At 31.1% G+C, this 20,405-nt stretch overlaps 1 protein-coding gene across 1 annotated transcript in view; it reads left to right on the top strand.

Annotated features, from left to right (window-relative positions):
• The first annotated feature begins 419 nt into the window (after window positions 1-419).
• The window catches only part of Ppn (proteoglycan-like sulfated glycoprotein papilin), a 136,654-nt gene continuing 116,668 nt past the window's right edge, over window positions 420-20,405 (top strand). The window contains 1 exon segment of the mRNA XM_011498256.1: window positions 420-586. Within this exon segment, the coding sequence (XP_011496558.1) occupies window positions 564-586 (23 nt within the window). The 5' untranslated portion in view covers window positions 420-563.

The following is a 20,405-nucleotide window of genomic DNA, read 5'->3' as shown; positions in this document are numbered from 1 at the left end:
CATGGCGCCTCGTTTAAGCGATTAAGTATAGACCTGAAGGAAGCCGCGTACTGGTTATATAAAATTCATGCCTCAGAGAACGAAAGGGGAACCTCACTCGCGACTCTGGAGAAAACAAGAAAGGGATGGGAATAAAGGCTTCGTGCGTACATCATCTCCCGGCGCCGCTAATCCATAGAATTCAATAATCTCGCAGGCACCGAAAACGGGTCCGTCCCCGGTAGGGAGGAGGTTTTTGCGGGGGCGTCCTGAAACGGCTCTCTATGAATGAGGAAGAAGCCCTCTCTCGAGCTCGCCTCCCTCCCATACGACTCTGCGCTCTCGCTCTCACTCTCTCGCTCTCCGTCTTCTTTGATGCGCACGCCTAAGTCTCGACGTTGGTAACCGGCGGTCAGTTTCTCGTGGATCGTCGTGCGCGTGTTTTCGTACCAACTATTGGACCGGTAATCGTCCTCGTACAATTGGCTGTGTTCCTCCAAGGACCGAGCGAAGACGCGACGTCCCAGGATACGGTCCGCCAGCTCTAATAGGATCACGTCCGCGGGCCGGACGAACCGCCCATCATGGGTGCTACGCGGTCATTTCGGTCAGTGAATCTTCGTATTTTTGTACATAAATCGTTACCATCCTACCACGATTGTTGCTTCTTGTGGATATTACGATGGCGCGCGGTTTTTCTTCCTTTTCAAGTACAGGACCGCGGGTTCTTGCTCAAATCAAGGGGAAAGAGGGTCGCCGCGAGTTTTATAATACAGCAATATCCTTTTCTGAACACGCCATCTCACTTGTTAATTGTGATCACTTGGACATGTGATATTTTAATGCATGATCGAGAAAGATCCGTTTTGTATCTATTTTATGTCCACAATTTTTAAACTTTAGGTTCCCACTATTTTTTAATATAAATTCAATTTTTAAGTCAGTTTTTTAAATAAAAAAATTAATAAATATCACGGGTTTTAAATATAGGCTCATTAATAAACATATAATTTATATTATTAATTAAATAAACAAATTATTTTAAAAATGCAAACAATTATCAGTGTTTGTAACTAGAATGGATGTGATAATTTGAAATAAATTTGCAAATGAATTGCCATTAATGAGTATGGAAAAAGATTTTGCACTATCATTCATCTTCAATTTTGAAATATTTGATCCAATCACTTTATCGTTTCTACGCAATATATAAAATTAAATCGATTATTGATTATCAATAAAAGCCTACGGCCAGCAAAAAATGGTAGGATAAATGATCTTAACAGTAAATTGTTCAACTAAGATTGTCAAACTTTTTATGAAATAAGAGTATTTATGAAATAAGCATTTCAAATATCTAAAGTATACAATGAATAACAAATGTAACTGCATATTCATCGAATAACAATGGTATTCATCTACCCTGTATATGTTTATAAAAAGTATGTTGAAAAAATGGATAAATTCTGTAGTGATTAGTGGATAAATTTTTTTATTGGATTCAATAAGTTATATTTATTTTATAAGGTCGTTGAAAGCAAAATATTTTCAATAAAACTCTCCTTTTTTCTTATTTAAATCAATTATTTTTTGCATTGCAAAAGGAACTTAGCGAACATTCGAATTTGTTAAAATAATATCGATGCAAACCAAAAGTTGCTTATTTAAAAAGTATTATAGATCCGTGCCAGCAGTGCCAGTCGCTCACGAGCTTATAATATAATAATTGAGAAACGATTTCACGTACAGATAGCAAATTCCGAATTGTTGGAAATTGCAGGCTCACTTTCTAATAACGTCCGTAGACGGAGCTTTTTGCGAGGGCACCTTGAGCAAAAAAGCAATCTCACCAGTTCCCCACCAGTTTACATTGAGTGGGAAATGGCCCGTACAAAGTAGCGATCTACAGGCAGGACATTGCGAAGAAGGTCATCGAAGTGCAAATTTAAATTTGATATAGTTGTCAATGTACGCGCGATCGTTTTCCCCATCCTTTGTCGCTGGGACCGTAATCGATGGCCCTTATCGAGGGCGAGTAGGCAGGAGTACAGAGTAGAAGTAGAAAATAAGAAAGCTCTCTGTGCAGACTCACAGAGACTCGTAACGAAACAGGAGAAAGAAGGAAGGAACGAGATTCGAAAGCAATTAGCCTGGGGGAAGTCCGAGTGTGTGTCAGCGGGCCTCGGCGGGATCCGGAACGCGCGCAGCCTCCTCTTGCGGGTCCTCCTGTGGCCCGTTGACGTAGGTTTAGTCGCTCGCCGACCCCCGTCCGCGAAGGTCCGGAAGCTCCCCGCGCGTGCGCACAACAACAACGACACGCGTATATACGTGCATGGTGCTTGGGCCTGTCTGCCAGTGTTTAACATCGCATCGTGAAAGACGCGCGCGTCATCCCTTACATTAAATTTTTTCGTTCGTTATTGTTCGTTATCGTCCTCGTCGTCGTTGTTATTGTTGTTGTTGTTGTTATTACTGCTGCTGCTACTGCTGCTTCTACTGTTATCGTTGCTTTAATACCCGACTCTCCTCGGCTTGCGTTATCCCGGAGGAGGGAGCGAGCTCGCGACCGAGGATCCGGCGCGGAGTCGTGAGAAGGGTTTTGGAGGAGAGGTTGCGGTGCCATCGGCTCGTCTTCCTCGTCGGGCCATGACGCCGGTCAAAAGCACGTGGTTAGTCGCTGTTTCATCTTCTTTTTTACGATTCTTGATTTTGATATGGATTCCAGGCCTGTTTCGATCCTTATTCATACGCCGCGTTAAATGGCAACAGCAACCCGCTTCCCAATTTTTCTAATACGCCTTAAGGAACAAATAAACTGATTTTCTTCATAACTTCATTTAATCATTCAGGATCGATTTAAACAATTCACTGAAACAATGCACTTTATATCCATTTCGATTAATCAATTTTCTTTTGTTACAGCTAAAATCATAAATATTTCGTAAATTATTTACCATCGTACATTCGTTTTCCATGTGTTCCTATATTTCCATATAAGTTTATTTTAAGATAGAAAAAATTGTTATATATTTTTTAATTTATTAAAATTGGCTTAAACATGATGAAAATCATAACGTATATTAATATCCTGCGGCACTTCAAAATCAACACCCTTTCTATCTTGAGACTCTTTGAACTTTAATTTTTTACAGATTATACAATCTCGATAGCTAAAACCTTCGAATAAACTTTCAGAATATTTATAGTGAGGGGTTAAGATATATTATCATTAAATTGTAGTTATATCAAGTCTTTCAAATTAAAAAATTATTTAAGATATTTACAGCCACCATTAAGTCTTATAAATTTAATGCATTAGATCCATATAAAGCATTCATAATATTATGTACATATAATAATTTGCATATGACATTTTTAAGAAACCATATAAATATTGTAAAATAAATATAGAATATTTTAACATATAACACTATATTAATACATATGAATAATTTATACACGTATAAATCTATGAACTATACATCACAATTAATGAATTTAAAATCAAATCGACTATTTCGAATTTTTATCCTTTCCAAATATATTTTATGCTCTCTGTAAAATTTAGGGAAAATATTTTTATGACAGAAATAAATGTATTTACGCATTTCTACTTTTCAGTATCTTTTTCTAAATTAAAAATGTTATTTTCTTCGTTTATTTATTTTTTCATTTATCCGAATACCGTACATATTTATGAATACAAATATTTTTTAAACTTTATCAGCCCCAAAAATTATAAAAGCATTTATCTAAATAATAACCTGTTGCATACAGAATCTTATGCGAAAAAACTTACATTTTAAGAAAGCATTTCAAAGATCAAATATCTGCATATATTTGTAATGTATACGTAGTTCTACTACTTCTCGTCATTATCCTTAATAATCTTAAACCCGAACGCCACATTCCATCACGCATTCGTTTCATACGCCTAATCCATCCTTCGACACCTTTTGGTTATCGTTAAAAAGCTTCAAAGAAATTGCACGATCCAGCAAGCAACCGCTCCAACATTAACGGCGAATCTTTAACTCATGCATTCACGGTATTTAAAGATCCCTTTAGTAATAATATAACATTGTGCTTTACAGAATAATTACCATGGATATTTTAATGATATATACTATTTTTTACTTAAATATAGTACTATAATGATATAATTATATAAATATAGTACTATAATACTATAATACTATAATATAAAAATATATACGAAAGAATAAATTTAAGAAAAAATGCAATGCATTCAACAAAATATAATGAAAAAATAAAAAAAAAAATATTTATTTTATTCTAAATTATATTATTATCAATATATAATGTCAAACATAATAAAATATAGGAAATTTGAATTCATTAAAATTATAATACACGTTATTTTAAATTCATTTTACTTCTCCTCTTCGCAATACTCATAAAATTTAAATAAAATCCGTATTCCATAAATATACTAACTCATAAATGTACTATTCTTATGAATAATCATAAAATAAAATTTACCTATAATTTAAAAAAATTAATTATATAATTAAATACTTTTATAATGAAGAATTAATTAGTTATAAACATCTAGCTCATTAATTTTTTAATTAAATTAAATACAAATAATTTAGTTCAAATCTCTTCTTGAATTAAAGCATATTATATCATAATTAACATAAATTTCTTTTATTTTATTTAATAAGATAAGATAATAGAACCCAAACAATTCTAAGAAAATGGTTGAAAAAATTTTTAAACTGAGTTCACTGCAACACCGCAAAGAATTTTAAATGTAGGCTTCCAGTTGGTGGGAAACTCTTCTCTCAATTTCCTCTTGCCTTTTTCCAAAGAAGACATATTTCACTTCCTGTAATATTCACTTATACTTTTTCAAGAATGAGGGAAAAAATAGTAAAACTATACGTCCTTATTTTTCTGTGCATCCATAGATTTTAAAGGATATAAATTTACTAATTATGGAAATAAAAAATGTCCACAATATGAAAGTTGATGACAGAAAATGAAATCTTATTTATTTTCTTTTGCTCTTTATATTACTATTTATCAAGATAAAATTTTATTGTCGAATATCAAACTATAAATGAAAAATACTTGCATAAAAACATTTTTATTTTTAAATTTATTACAATAGTTAATTAAGAAAAATTCGATATAATCATCATACAAAAATGATGGCTGATCAGTTATGTTAATATTAATTATAATATATTATTCTTAATAAATTTATATAAATATTTCTTCTTAACTTTACCAGTATAATTCTTTAATTTTAACGAATGCAAGAATCTAGATAAAAATAATATAAAAAAAAACTAATTGATAACTAATTTTTAGTTCTTTAATAACATGTATATTTGTGTTCAGTAAACAAATTTAGTAATTTCGTATAATATAACACTTAAAAACATGTTAAAGGTTTTCTAAACATCGTCTTTTAACTTCATGAATATCTCGTTTAAAATTTTTTGAAATCCACCATGCGTATCTCAAAAGAAATTTATTGTTTTAGTTTATCATAATAGTAATTCTAATATTGATTATATTTATATTACAAATCAATTATAATTCATAATCGATTGAAATTTTATGATTACATATAATTTTGTATTATCTTGCTACATTCTTTGATGTATGTAGTCGAACACTTACATGTGAAAATTAGAAGAAAGTAGAAAATGCATATTTGTGTATGTTAATTTCTTGTAGTATATTAAAATATAAGTAAAATATTAAAGTAATTGTAGTAAAGTGAGCATTTAAATATTTCGTTTCGAAAAATTTCAATTGAAAGTAGTATTATTATTTTATTGTTATTTGAAATTATGGTAACGATAAATATCATAAACGATATTAACATATACATTAGAACTACTACTCTTATTATTTGATTTCTCACTTTTTAAATCTTATATTAAATGATTATAACATATATTTCCCATATATTAATCTATCGGAGATTTAATAAAATTAAATGTATTAAATTTTAATGATATAACAAATTTTTCTACAAAAAAATTTTTTGTTTAACACAATAATACAAAATCGTACAAATTACAAATAATTTTTTATCTAAATTCTAAAATCAAATATACGCATTTATCCCTACAAGCGATAACGACATTTTATTAAAAATATTTATAATACTTAACGAATAATGAACAAATAATACAGTAATGTGTGCTGTATGAACACCTATTTATTTAAAAATGGGAGAAATTAGATATTCTTAAAGATACTGGGCTGCGTCTCCTTATACAATAACAAACTAATCATCGCTTATAGATTTTTCTTGTGGAGAGAATTCGTCGGATCATTAACAAGTTTACCGTAAGTAGTATGCGTACGTCAGGTATGCATAAACTTACAAAAGCGCGTAACTCCACGTGATTTCATCGAAGTCATCGATTCTATCCCCGTTACCGACCTAAGAATCTTCTCAGGAGGATCGCTTTGAAGTAAGGAAGGAGAGATCTATTACTCAATCTACTGCCGCGTTGAACACGTATGCTGGGTCTCGGATATTTTACACGATGTGCGCATGAGTTAAATTAACTTCGGCACTTTAAACTCTGAAGGAGATTGCTGGAATCAGATAAAGTTCGAAAATCCAAGTACCGTTGTTTAGAAATTCTGCCAACAACTTCATTTGCTGTATTGCCAATATTCACAAGAGCCTGCAACTGCTTATTTAATTGAAAGTATTACTTTTCCTTTTACTTTAATTATAAAATTATTTACAATTATTGGTGATTGCAAGACTTATAGAATCGATAATACGTTATAAAAAGTAATAATTTAATATAACAGAATTGTCAATTAAACTTGATGTTTAATATGTAACCATTATTCATTTTAGCCTAAAAATTTTACTTTTACACATATTAACATAAAATTATTTTTAACGCTCGAATAATACACAGGGTTTCAGCTTCAAGCTTACCAGTAAAACTTTCTATTGAGTTAAGCATTTAACACTGAATAATAAAATTAAACTTTTCTTACATTTTTCTTTATTTTAAAATCGAATTTTCTAATATTTACGTAGCCTATGCAATCTTCTTTTACGTCTCGATTATTATATTTTCGCATAATGCATAGTTTATAAATATTCACTAGTTTGTAATTCATTATTTCATAATAACTCCTGTTCATAAGCTGTAAATGTAAAAATGAGTTATATCGTTTGAGGTTCTATTACGAGAGAGTTCTCAATTAGTTTTATTACGGCTATCTACAAGCTCTTCAACGCTACTACTTAAAATCTTTTATGCTCAATTATCTGTAACGATTAATAATTCTATCGATCTATTTTCATTCGCATTTATATGAGCGATAAGCCTAACAATGAAACCTTCTTTTATTACACATTTAAGTAATATTAATTTTAACGTTATACTTATACTTGTTGAGAAATTGTATGTTTTTTATATAATAATATGGATATTCTTAATTAATTTTATTATAGCTAATTAAAAAATCCGTAATAATAATTTGTAGCTCTAATATTGGAATATTTGAAGTTCATTAAAAAAATTTATTTCCCGATCATACGCTACAATTTAATTTCTCCAAAGTATTTAATGTAGTTGTAACTTTCAGAACGTAATGTTAAAAACTCAAACTTTACGATGATATAATAATAAAAGAGTTAAAAAACTTTTATAAAATGTCAATTTTGACTTAAAAACTTGCACGAAATTATTCAAATCAATTATATAAATAATTGAGTTTAAAAATATTAACAATCTGTTCGTAGTGGTTTTTTTATTATTCTTTTATTTTTGTTAATTATTTTCTGAATTAATTAGTAATACAATTTACTTGTAGACTTAATTTTCTAATATTGATTATTATTTCACGTGCTTAACCATATTCAACGCTTCACATAGAAAAAAAACGCAATCAGCCGATTATTTCCTGCTGGCTAAACAAGTATAGTTAGTTGTAATGGGGAGTAAGCCCTTGAGTTCAAAAGTAAAACGACAACCGAACTCCATTGAGTTTGGAATTCTCAAGATTTGGGCAACACGTGTTCCCACAGCATCTAGTATCATCTGTCAAAACATTCGAGAGCGAACACTTCCAAGGGGGGAAGCTTTCTTTTAAGAAAACTTCATTTTATTCCATTTGAACTAATAACAATTCTTGTGGACTATATAAATGTCTCTAGTATCTTAGTTTAGACTCAAAGTTATTTTAAAGAATGTTTTATTATATACATAACACTGCTTTATTTGTAAACTAATATAATTTTGTATTAGATACTTAAATTTCTAAATTAATAAAGTCAAAGGATATTTACATTAATAAAATAGAAGGAATTACAAATGATTGAAAAGATACCCAATTTTACCAGTTGGATTGTAACACTTCCATAATTTCTATATTGTTTATTTTTATTTATTGAAAGTGTCATCGACTCAAAAGACTTGCACTGGCCGTTTCAGTTTACATGGACGATACTGCAGCAAAGTTAGATTCACGAGGTTTGTTTTCAAGTCTGTACACCACCTGCAGCGAATATAGATTCATTGTGAAAGTTTTCTTCCCAGCCAGCAACATATCCAAACACTTTTACCACATTTTGGCAGAACAATTGTACACGTTAATCCACGGTAGACTCTATCGGAATTCTGGCTTTTCCTGTTTTTACAAATGCTAGCCCGTTATAACTATAGTGCACCCGTCCCTTTCATTCTTACCTAAGTACATCAGAAATGTAAATCAGTTTGAATACGATACTTCGTGATATGAACTTTATGATACTTCTCCCTGCTAAAGAGAAATAAGATATTATTATTTCTTTTAGTATTCATGCTTGTACACGTTCATTTCGATTTACGGAGAAAAGTTTGTTCTATATTTTGACTTAGAAGAAACATTAAATTCATTTTATCTTTTTTTTTTTCTAATACTTTAAGGCATTTTATCGTTCTTTCTACGCAATTTAATCCATTGTAGATAAATTTCATGTAATAATTAATTGTATAACACATATTAATAATATAATTAAATAGGACTCGTATTGAAGGAGCAATATCAGAATATAATGTATATAAGTATATTCACAACAAAAATTATTATTTGAGCATCTATTATAATAAATTGTGATATGCAAATTTGAGTATATAAATATATAATTAATAAATTAGAATCACTTATATGATAATAATATAAAGAAGATATTAACATTTTACTTTTCAATGCAATATGTCTTTTTAATATTAAATATTAAAAATTAAATGAAATAATTTTGCATTATGTCAAAATTCATTGAAATCTTAAAAGTCCTTACTTGTGAATAAATATTTCTTTTACTCGTACATATAGTTTTATAAATGTGTACATTTATTTTTTACTTTGTCTTAATTTAGAATGTTCTTACTATATGTTTAAAGAAAGTTTTAAGTATTTTTCCTACTTTTACCAAATTTTATAAAATATATGTAACATATATAGATTTTTATTTTTTATATTTTTATTGAATTGAATCTATATTATTATTCGGAATTGAAAATTTTTTAAGTTGCATAATTTTAATCAAAATAAAGGTATTAAATAGAATTAAAGAGCCATAATTTTTAAATTTAATCAGTTGATAAAAAAATGTATACTTCAGACATATGTATTCGAACAGCATTTTAAATTATATCGAGGATTTGTTTTCATCAAATTAGCTTAATTATTATTCCATTAGGAATAGGTATGGGAGAAACATGAATTTCAATATTCAAAACATTCTTATAGAAACAGTTAAAACGTGTATAAAAATTAATTTATTTTAAATAAAACGATATAAGAAGAAAAATTGATTTTTGATATCATTTTTTATAAATAATAATTTAAAAAAATTTATTTTCAGTCCGTAGAATAAACATTTAAATAAAGAAATTGATAATTCACATGTAATTCTCATAATCATCTTAGCTATCTTGGTGTATTCAATACTCATATGCTGTAATTACTAATGATACAAGTTATGCTATTGAAATATTTTGAATTATTTCTTGTAATTTGTATATATTTTAAAAACTCATTTTTATGAATATTAATTGTGGATTTGATTTAATCAAAAGTATGTTATCAAAGTAAAATTGAAAATTTAATAGGACGCTTACACGCAGATAATGAATAGTTCGTGGGTGTGAGATACGACGGTAATTTTACTAACGAACTAATTTTACTGTACGTGACATCCAAATCCGATTTAGGATAGTTCGGTGGAGCATAAAATGAAATTATTTTTTATCGCCCAAGATGTTACGTAATTTTCAGAACATTAACTTGAAATTTGATTGGATTAAAACTAATATTCAAGCGTGTTGAGTGTAATTCAATGTAATGCAAAAATATTTAATTCATCATTTAGATTATGGGAATAGTGCTTATTGTGTTTAAGAATACTTGAAGTCCAGAATGCCAACGAACAAAAGACAAAGGATGGAGTGACATGTCCACGTTTCCATCACATTTCAATATCGCGAAATGTTTTGGGGATAACGGCTATAAAAGTACGGGAAGTAGAAAAGTAGAGTAATACCATAATAGCGTAGAGGGTGAGAGAGAGGAGGTGTGAGAGAGACAGAGAGACAGACAGAGAGAGAGAGAGAGAGAGAGAGAGAGTGGACGAGCGAGCGAGGGCGGGAGGGAGAGTAAGAGGATGGAGTAACATGGCCGCAAAAGTGTCGTCAGTCTATCCCCGCATATATCCGATAATCCGAAAAATAACGAATGGCCGATTAAGCGACACGCGAAAATACGCCCCGACGAAACTGTTCCTAGATAGTTTTTTACTCGAGGCCGCCGGCGTACAATTGCGCGATTTATTCAGCGGACCATTTCGAAAACTCTAGGGCGTCCCACCCCTTTTGTTCTTGCACCAACAGGAGCACGGCAGCGTTAACGGTTGAATTTTGTGCGGGGAAACTCGGAACTTTTTGCTCGGGCCGTCCTTCCTTCCTTCTGCTCTTCTTTGGCGCACTACGCTGACTTGGCCTGCCGATTATGCGGCTTTACTTTGCCTCAGCCGTATTACGCATTCCATACGGCTTTTGAAATTTATTCTCAGTTACGCTCCGGTCAGCTTTTATCGATGCTAAATTATACTGGACATTTTAAAACTTGCACTAGCTTTTTCTTTGTCTCTCGAATCCTTCAAGATCATGCATTGATTACACAGCAAACCTTTATTATGGTACAATATTTGCTCATCCAATATCGCAATTAAACTTGTTGAGTAAATTAGAATCGCTCTATTACGATTAATCTGGATGGCCTTAGGCTAGTCGGCGAGCTAATATCCGTTTTACAACATTCACAATAGTTACAACTATAATAGTGCAGTTATGAATAAGTCATTCGCTTACATCAAGCTAATAATAAAATCAAATTATCATCTCGCCCGTTGTAAGAAAATTCATGTATATGCGGTTATATATATATATATATATATATATATATATATATATATATTTGTGCGTGTGTGTCTAATAATATGATAGAATAATATAATATAATAGAATGGTTATTATTTCAGTCGGAAATCCTTAGACATTGACATTATATAATAATGTCGAATTTCAAAATATCCATATACTTATAATAATTATGCTCTCATCAATGTTTCAGTAAATTTCCACTGTAGATACAATTTATATAATTTATCAAGGATAATACAATCTATCCGTTGCATATATTATGTGCGCGCAAGCTATGTTATAATTAATTTGAGGGCTCTTTTAATATTTAAAAATATGTCTGTTAGCGAATAATGACAAATGCATCTTTCGTTTACAATAAGAGGCATTTGAAATTGGCTAAGGAACAAAAACACCAAGAAGAATTCACAGTAGATATTATAGTACATATAGATGACGTTACCTGATAGCAAGTTGATTTGAGTAAAAATTACTTCCGATAGTCGGCCCTGAAGAATTGGTTTTACGTCGGAGAGGGTTGTGTAGGTCCACATCGCTCTGAAATTCCTCGTGTCGAGAGGAGGCAGAAAAGAAACGAAAAGACAGCCCCGAGCCACTTTACTCGATCAGTGGCATACGTCTCCGACACACCGGATATAACTTCGATCTGTCGGCCTCGTCGGATTTATGTCACTTCCGCGAGCTCACCTGTTATAGCAAACTCAATTTCGGCCCGAGACTTTCCCGGTATTACGATGGGCGCTACCCTGAATGACCCCGTCTTACTTCATAGTGTACAGCCTTATTATTGCGAGTTTGGTAAAATTCAACGAAATAATAATACAACCTCATGGCAATTTATCAAAATCTTTTTGTTTATATTGAAGATTAGCTCTAAAGAGAGTATTATAATTCAATTTTTATATCATCATTCGGCATAATCAACGCTCGATTTACATTATCTGCGCTGCTGCAGCTCTTCAACTAGAAAATCTTATTCTGAAATCCAGCTGCCCGAACCTTGTAACCATCACAAATAGTAATAAATCCACTTAAGAACATTTATCGCTTTCCCCTTTCAAAGAATGCTCAGAATTAATCAGAAAAATTGTACATCTTGGGCGTCTATCGACCATCAAGACTTAGTTCGGGAAATCCATAAAAATCCGGCGACCTTCCGGCTTTTCCGAGCGAAAAATAAGATCATCGTTGGAAAGAAGCCCTCCTCCATCCTGCCTTAACCCCGAATGAGGCATCGATCTTCCGAGGAGGTAACGCAAGTGACATCCGCCTCTCTTGTGGCACGCGTCCGTCATCCGTATAAACAATCATGTGAGATAAGAATAAACGACTCAGTTGTCGAGAGAGTATAGAGGGAGGGGGTAGAGGGATGGAGGGAGACCAGCAGCGTGGGAAGCTTTCATCAATACGCGAGCAAATAACATCACTGACCTTACATAAGCAAGGACTCGCGTGCGAATTTTTCGAACACCACGACCGGTCGTCATTCGCTCTCCATCTTCCTTCCCTGCCCCATTCCTTCGTTCACTATTTAGATGCGAGGGTGAAGAGGGGTAAGAGGTGATCTCCGATTTGCGAAGGATTGTCCGATGATGATGAGTAATGTGCATTTTGTTAATCTATTGTTTTGCTAAGTAGCCCTTTGAAATATTTAATACCGCAGAGTCTGAGAATTTTCTGCCTTTTTTTTAGTTACTTATCTTTATTTGGGAGTTTTGTTCATTTTCTATCTAATATAGAAATAGTAGAGGGGTCGAATTTAAAATAACATTTAAGACGTGAAAAATTAAGGTTATTGTAAGGCTCTCTATGGCTGACAGAAATATCTGCTACCTTTATTTCAGGATATTAATAGACTGTATGTGAATTATCTCTGTTATAAAATTAAGTAATGAATTCAAATTTATGCCATTATTTATTACAGTATAAATAATAAAGTATTTTTATGATTTTTTTATATGAAATGAAAATTATTTTAATATTCTTTGGAAGAAGTTATAGACTGTAAAAAATTTCTTCCTTTTGATTTAAAATGATTAATAAATATCAATAATTATTGAATAATAAAATATTTTTATATATTTTGCACTTGGAGAAATTTAATTATGAAATCATCTGATAAAGTGGTTCATAATTTTACCGACAATAGTTTAATTTAATTTTAAGATAAGTAAAAGTGCATAATGGTAGTATGACTACCACCATAACGTGACTAAAGTACATACGAGTACCTTAAAACCTTCGGGAGCGAAAATCCCAGGGGTTTGTCGGTAGTACCTTTTACCTTTGAAATAGCAGAGCATTATCTGTAGATTTATCAGCTTAATGGACTCGGGGCTTTAATAGTCTTTAATCGTTAAAAGCAACCAAATTAATTGTTTACTACAGAATATGCATATTCGTGTTTTGTTTTTAGATAAAAACTCACTAAGCAGCTGTCATTGAAAAATTTATTTTTATTTCTTATAAATTTACATGGCTTGCAATAACATCCGACAAAAACATTGTATATTTACTTTTTCATTTAGCTAATCAACCGTTCATATGGTTGTAGTAAAAAATTAAATAAAGAAGGCTAAATTTATCGGAAAAAATTAGTAACATTATATTAATATTAAAAATAATAAATATTAATTAAAATAATATATAGGAATATTAATTAAATGTTTAACAATTTTTGTCATATTGATTTTTTCGAGATTTTAATCTCATAAAAATATTTCAAATTATTTCAAATGTGAAAGATCTTTTACATTTATATATATTTTTTATTTTTAAAATAGAATAATGCAAAAGATAAAAAATTTAATTTTCAATTTAATGTTCGTAATATGAAAATATGTAGGAGCTATTTAAAAGACTTTGAAAGCCATTTTACTATTACAGTTTTCAGTCTTCAATTTTAATCACCTTTTTGAAAATTACATTGTTCTTTACTACTGATGTAAGCTTTTTCTTGAATTTCACTGTAGCAATCGTGTGCGCTCGTAAACCTCCTTTACGCTTGCTTCAGAGCTGTCGAAATTGAGAAGTTATAATTCTAAAAAAAAGATAATACATCAGAAAGTTCACTATACTTTAGACATTTGATTTAAAATAGAATACAAATTTCGGAAAGCCTAATATTTCATATTCTGTTATATTCACTATAAATGTTCTTCGATAAACATTGAAATTTATTATAAAAAGTATATAATTAATTTAAGTTAAGTACGTAAGATAAGACATTAACTGATACGGATAACTCGATGCTCTTGTCATAAGTAAAATAGAGCACTGAGAAAATAAATATCTGCAACGAGTAGAAAATTTGCGTCGATTTCGACGGCCGATTCAGTTAGCTCCGGACCCCCGGACTCGCACGGTCGTGTGTCGGTCTGTGAGCCTCCTAAGGGAATCGTTTTCTCATTCTCATCAATTAGTCGAAGAAGACAAGAAAGAGGTCCAATAGATGCCCGCTGCACTAAAGACCGCGTACACGTGTTGTCGACTTTTCGCCGAAGCGCGTCTTTACTCGTCAAGTTTTCTCTCCTTTCCTCACGAAGAACCTCCCACATTCGTCCTGCCACGACAGACGAATTTGAATTTACGACGACGCCGGCCTGTATTTACCAGGCCTCTTGATATGTTGCCGGGGCGAAAGCGCGTATAGCTCTGCGGAAAACTGAACATGAAGTCGGATTTTAAAAGTTTTAGAAGCGTGGATACGGAAATCTCGCAAGCTCCCGTAGAATGAAAAGTTTCTGAATCGCACACGTAGGTTAATGTTTGACAATAGCCGTGCTAGAGGGTATTTGTAATTTTTCAATTTTAATGCCATCCGTTGTTTTTCCCTAATACGACTTTCTTTCAATCTCGCCTTTTTGATTTAGGTCAATGGAAATCTTGCCATAAGTTCTCAAGTACGCATTATAAAGTTTCCCGCAATTACTATTACTATATAAAAAATAAATAAGTATATATATATATATATATAAACAGATATTTAAAATTATGACGGTGTATATTATTTACTCAATAATAGTGGAAATACGGGAATTTTTGCTCTTTGGAAAAATTTGTAATACATTCTGTTTTGTTTTCTTTAGATAAGCCACATTTGAAATTCAAGTTAGTAAATTGAATTAGTAAATTTATAGCATGAGGAAATAGTAGAATAATAATTGATCTACCAAGTACGATAAAGTCCTCTCCTTTTGTTAAAAAGTACAATAGGCATATTAACAAATACACTTCATGACATTAAATTTTATTATCTACTTCGTAATGAATACGTTCAATTATTTATACCATGATTTATACGAACAGGACCGTTCACTTATTTACGATGGCTAATATTAATGAGCTGCTATACCACGATAATAAATATTAAGTTTTCATTTTTAAAGTAATGGAAAAAAATTAAATTGAGGTTTTTAAAAAATAATAAAAAGTATATTTTCACTGCTTTTTCACTTGTTTCTTTACATAAAAAATTAATATAAAACAATATTATAATAATTAATAATTAATAATTAATAAAATAATTCGTATAATTTTCCAATATTTCATATATCTTAATATAATACAATAATAAAGTAACATTTGAATATGTACGTGTCTTATATTAAAAATTTGTCGTAAGTATTCGGTAACTACCCCACGATAGATTAATTTTATTTTACCTTCAAGTTTAAAGTATGTTACAAACCATTTTTCTCCATTGCATTATATTAAATGTGATATTTGATATTTAAGAACATCGAGCTAAAATTCTCAATCAGTTCAAATAGCATTGGGTGAAAATTTATTTTTAAGGAATATTCGAACAAGGCCTTGACGAAAAATAAAATACGATTCATCTAATATTAGAGCACAACAATGCTTTCGTATCATAGGAAAATGGAAAACCGATTTAATGCTACAATTCAGGCGCAAGAGCGAGGAATTTTCAGTTTTTTTTTTTGCGATCAGCATTTCAACAATCCTATCGCCTCTTCCGCGTGAATAGTTTGCCGTGAGTTAGTACGTGGGTACTGCCTGCCGTGCAGAGATTTGGCGCCATCTTCCCAGGATAAATATTATGGCAAGGTAACGCCGGATTTGAGACTGTATATACAACGGCATCAAATATATCCAATACCTAAGCAGTTCCGATATTTTCAAAGCCAACATTAATTTACTTCTGTCGGTTATTTAACGATTAAAGCTATGTTAAAAAAGCACATAGACTTTTTCTCTCGTGTAGAATTAACTTTTCTATAAGATATTATATTAGACCAAGATGCATTTTTTATGTTTAATCATTCATTAATTTTCATTTTTAACCATCCATTAATACTTACTGTGCTACATATTTTTTTGTCAAAAAAGAAAACTGTACACAGAGAGTATGAATAAATTATACTATTTCTATTGTACTTTATGTATGATTAAACTTTATGACGTATAATTGGTTACATCAAAATTGCACATGTATTTTCAAAGCTCCTATTAATTTTTTTACCTCGACAAAATTTATAATACCAAAAGAGCACATTACTATTTAGATTGTTTAATGATTTGTATTTGAATATTCAGTGTCATATCATCCATCACGTCACACACTAAAGTTATATCATCGCGGGTAAATAAAACGAAGTTAAAATCCACTATAAATGCGTAATTAGAATTATATACGGAAACAAACACGCGCGCGCGTATATATATAATGCATATGTTTCGAGCACGTTTTCCTTCGTCGAGTAAAAAACGAACTTTTTACAAGGAATAGCGATGCATTGTCAACGGTATTTTTACATTGCCAGTCTCTATAGCGCCATGACTTTTAATAAAAGAATAAAAACAATCGTATGGTGTGCAAAAGGGCGCTCAATAGAGCGTCTTGTTATACAATGTAAGGCAGTTGATTTCAAGATGTATTTGTGCATCCATGCACGTAAATATACCATACTAACGTGCCTAAATGCATCTACATATATATTGCTTTGAATATTCCAAGTTATCGCATTTTTTAAAAAAATGTCTTGCTTATATGACGATCGAGCAACTGATTTTCCTATGCCTAGCAAGCCAAAGACAGAAAAGACCCGACGACTCATTAATTCGTCCCCGTCGGCGTGTCACGCCTATCTAGCCTTTTTCCAACCTCTAATTACGATGCGTTGCGTGAATATATCCATAGCGTTCAGGCGATTAATTCCCAATCCCGGTCTTGGTGACAATACCAGAATAAACGGGACGTGTATTCCGAAGCCTTAGCAGCACGTGTATGTCTAGCGAATTATGAGATAGAGATACTCGATGCTCGGCGACTTGCATGTGGCCCCGTATACGCGGCTACTTGACACGCACCCGATTATTAGCTTGGCGATGTCCGAGTAGGACTATTATGAAAGGGGAGAGCAAGTACATTTTTTGTGCCAGCAAATAGTTTGAGTTGCCACCGTCACCCATCGTGAAAATGCTAAAAATGTCGGGAAAAGATATTGAGAGGAGGACGAGTAATGACTTTAATTACATTGAAAAAAATCGTCGCCCCAAGGGATGAAGGTCGAGGGTATACGTAATAAAGTCAAAATTATCGAGTTTAGTCAAGATTACCAAGACAAGTCGATAAAATTTAGAAATTCGGATTTCAATTATTTCTTACTTACGACTTGTGACTATGGCCCAAGATTATAATTTTGAAACGAAACTTCGTAATTATAAGACTCGTAATCTATTTTTTTTCTACATTTTATCTAACATGGTTTTAAATTTATCCGTAGCCAATTGTTTTTTCCTCGTGACAAATGACGGTTTGTCGTCGTACAGTGACCGCTTTGATAAACATAAGTACGAAATAAACTTTTGAATAATTTTATGCTTATTCTGTCTGTATTACTTAAGAAATATATAAATTCATATCAACAAAAATAATTTCGAAAACGAATGTACAGTTGATAAATGAATATGATCCTTAATTTATAATTCACTAGAATTAAACAGGTTCATCTACTGTGATATTATATACAAATACGATAATCTTTAAATAATAAAATTTTTTAATAATGATTATTTAAAAATTTCTTCTCCCCTTACAAAATCAAACATAAACACATAATTCAATAGTACATATATTTTATAAATTTGATATTAGAATGCTTTCCCCATATACTTTATAACATGTTCATTTTTCGTCTTTATATAAAGGTTGTGATTTTACCAATACATTGTACATAAATAACTCATAAAAGAATATTATAAGCCAAGTTCAAATTCATAGAAATGAATGTTTCGGTATAAAAATCTTTATATTTTTGCAATTATTGTATAAATAAATATAACTACAAGTTGATTTTATTAGTTTGCATGAACAAGTAATCTCTTAGTGGAATAACATGTTATGTATTATGATTTATACTGTGATATGTACTTCCTAATTAAACAATAACTGCCCTTAGGTGGTAGTAGGAAAGTCATCCATGCGTTGTTTAAAACATTTATCTTTAATTAGCTTTGATGTGTTTCAAAATGGAATCACTTTTGTAACTCGTACTATAAAATATGATTTATGCCCTTTTATATATGTGCATGTATGCATGTATATATATATATATATATATATATATATATATATATATATATATATATATATATATATACCCCTTACTTTGAAACTTTCGACGAATTAACATTAAGCATATATTAATATTTAATAGAGAATTTATAATTATAGTTTGTAATAATACAATATGAAAAGTAGTTATTAAACTAGTCTTTTGATACGGTTATAGTGGGATTTAATTATTTCGCAAGTACTTTAATTTTTCATAGATGTCAGAAAATATTAAGAGAAATAATTAACTTATATGAAGATAATCTTGATCCTGATTCATTGCTTTGAAGTTCATTTGTTTAAAATCCAGTATCTTTATTATGTGACAGAAAAATCGTAAATTATAATTTCGATTATTCATATTCTGTCCAAGCAAGTAAGATATATTCATTATTGTATTTAAATAACAAAATTTTAAGTTATTAATTAAGAAGGCATACCTTATAATATAATTAAGTATCATAGACTCGTTTTTCTTCGAAATTTATAAGCAATTTATAAGAAAATGTACAGTATACTATTAATGTTAATTAGTCTTCTAATCATATGCTCAATAATCTTTTCTAAAGTCAGAGCTACGATTTTCTTTTTCATTCTACAGTTCTTGTTGATAAAGTTTTTATTAGTATTTTCATTTATTATAAAAGCAGGATATAAAACTAGCTTGAATTATTCAGCGTAATCTCTATCGAGAGAAGAGAAATCTTAATTTATTTAGCGCACAGAACATTATTTCTCCAAAGCGGACAATTAAAATTTATAAGAGCGTACATATTTTATTGTACACTCGGACAAAAATAGAGAAATCTGAAGGTTAAAGGAAAGAGATCGCTCGAACACTCGAACCTTAATTGGAAGAATAATTTAATACATTAGTTAGGGATAAATTAACGGGCGTATTGAAATAATTAAAAAAAAGTTTGTGTCAGTCACGGGGTCACGGAAATGAACGGAATATTATTGTACGCCATTGTGTAAACAGTAAATTGAAATCGACGAATAGCATCTTAATGTTATTGCTTCGCATAACAATGATCAAGACATAATTATGTAAACATCGGTCATATTATAATTTAATTAAACACTTCCCGGCGTAAAAGAGGGTTGGCAAAAGATGCAAAACAAAAATGTAGCATTGCAAACTGGCGAAATCGATCAATTATCAGATGAGCCTTACCGCTCCTAATAAGTGTAGAACGAAGTATAAACAAAAGAGAAGAGAGAAGAGAGAGAGAGAGAGAGAGAGAGAGAGAGAGAGATGCGAATATTAGTCCCCGTATTTCAAAGCACATTCCCAGAACAAAGCCTGATCACGTACGCATACCGGCACGTTCGTCCTGGTTCCGTTGAAAAGAGAGTCGAATCGTGGTCCCGGGTAGTTGCACAGGTATAAGCGCCCGCGT

The sequence above is a fragment of the Ceratosolen solmsi genome, unplaced genomic scaffold (assembly GCF_000503995.2).
Source record: "Ceratosolen solmsi marchali unplaced genomic scaffold, CerSol_1.0 scaffold14, whole genome shotgun sequence".
Classification (NCBI taxonomy): domain Eukaryota; kingdom Metazoa; phylum Arthropoda; class Insecta; order Hymenoptera; family Agaonidae; genus Ceratosolen; species Ceratosolen solmsi.
The sequence above is the reverse complement of the archived record's forward strand: the minus strand, read 5'-3'. Positions and strand labels throughout refer to the sequence as shown.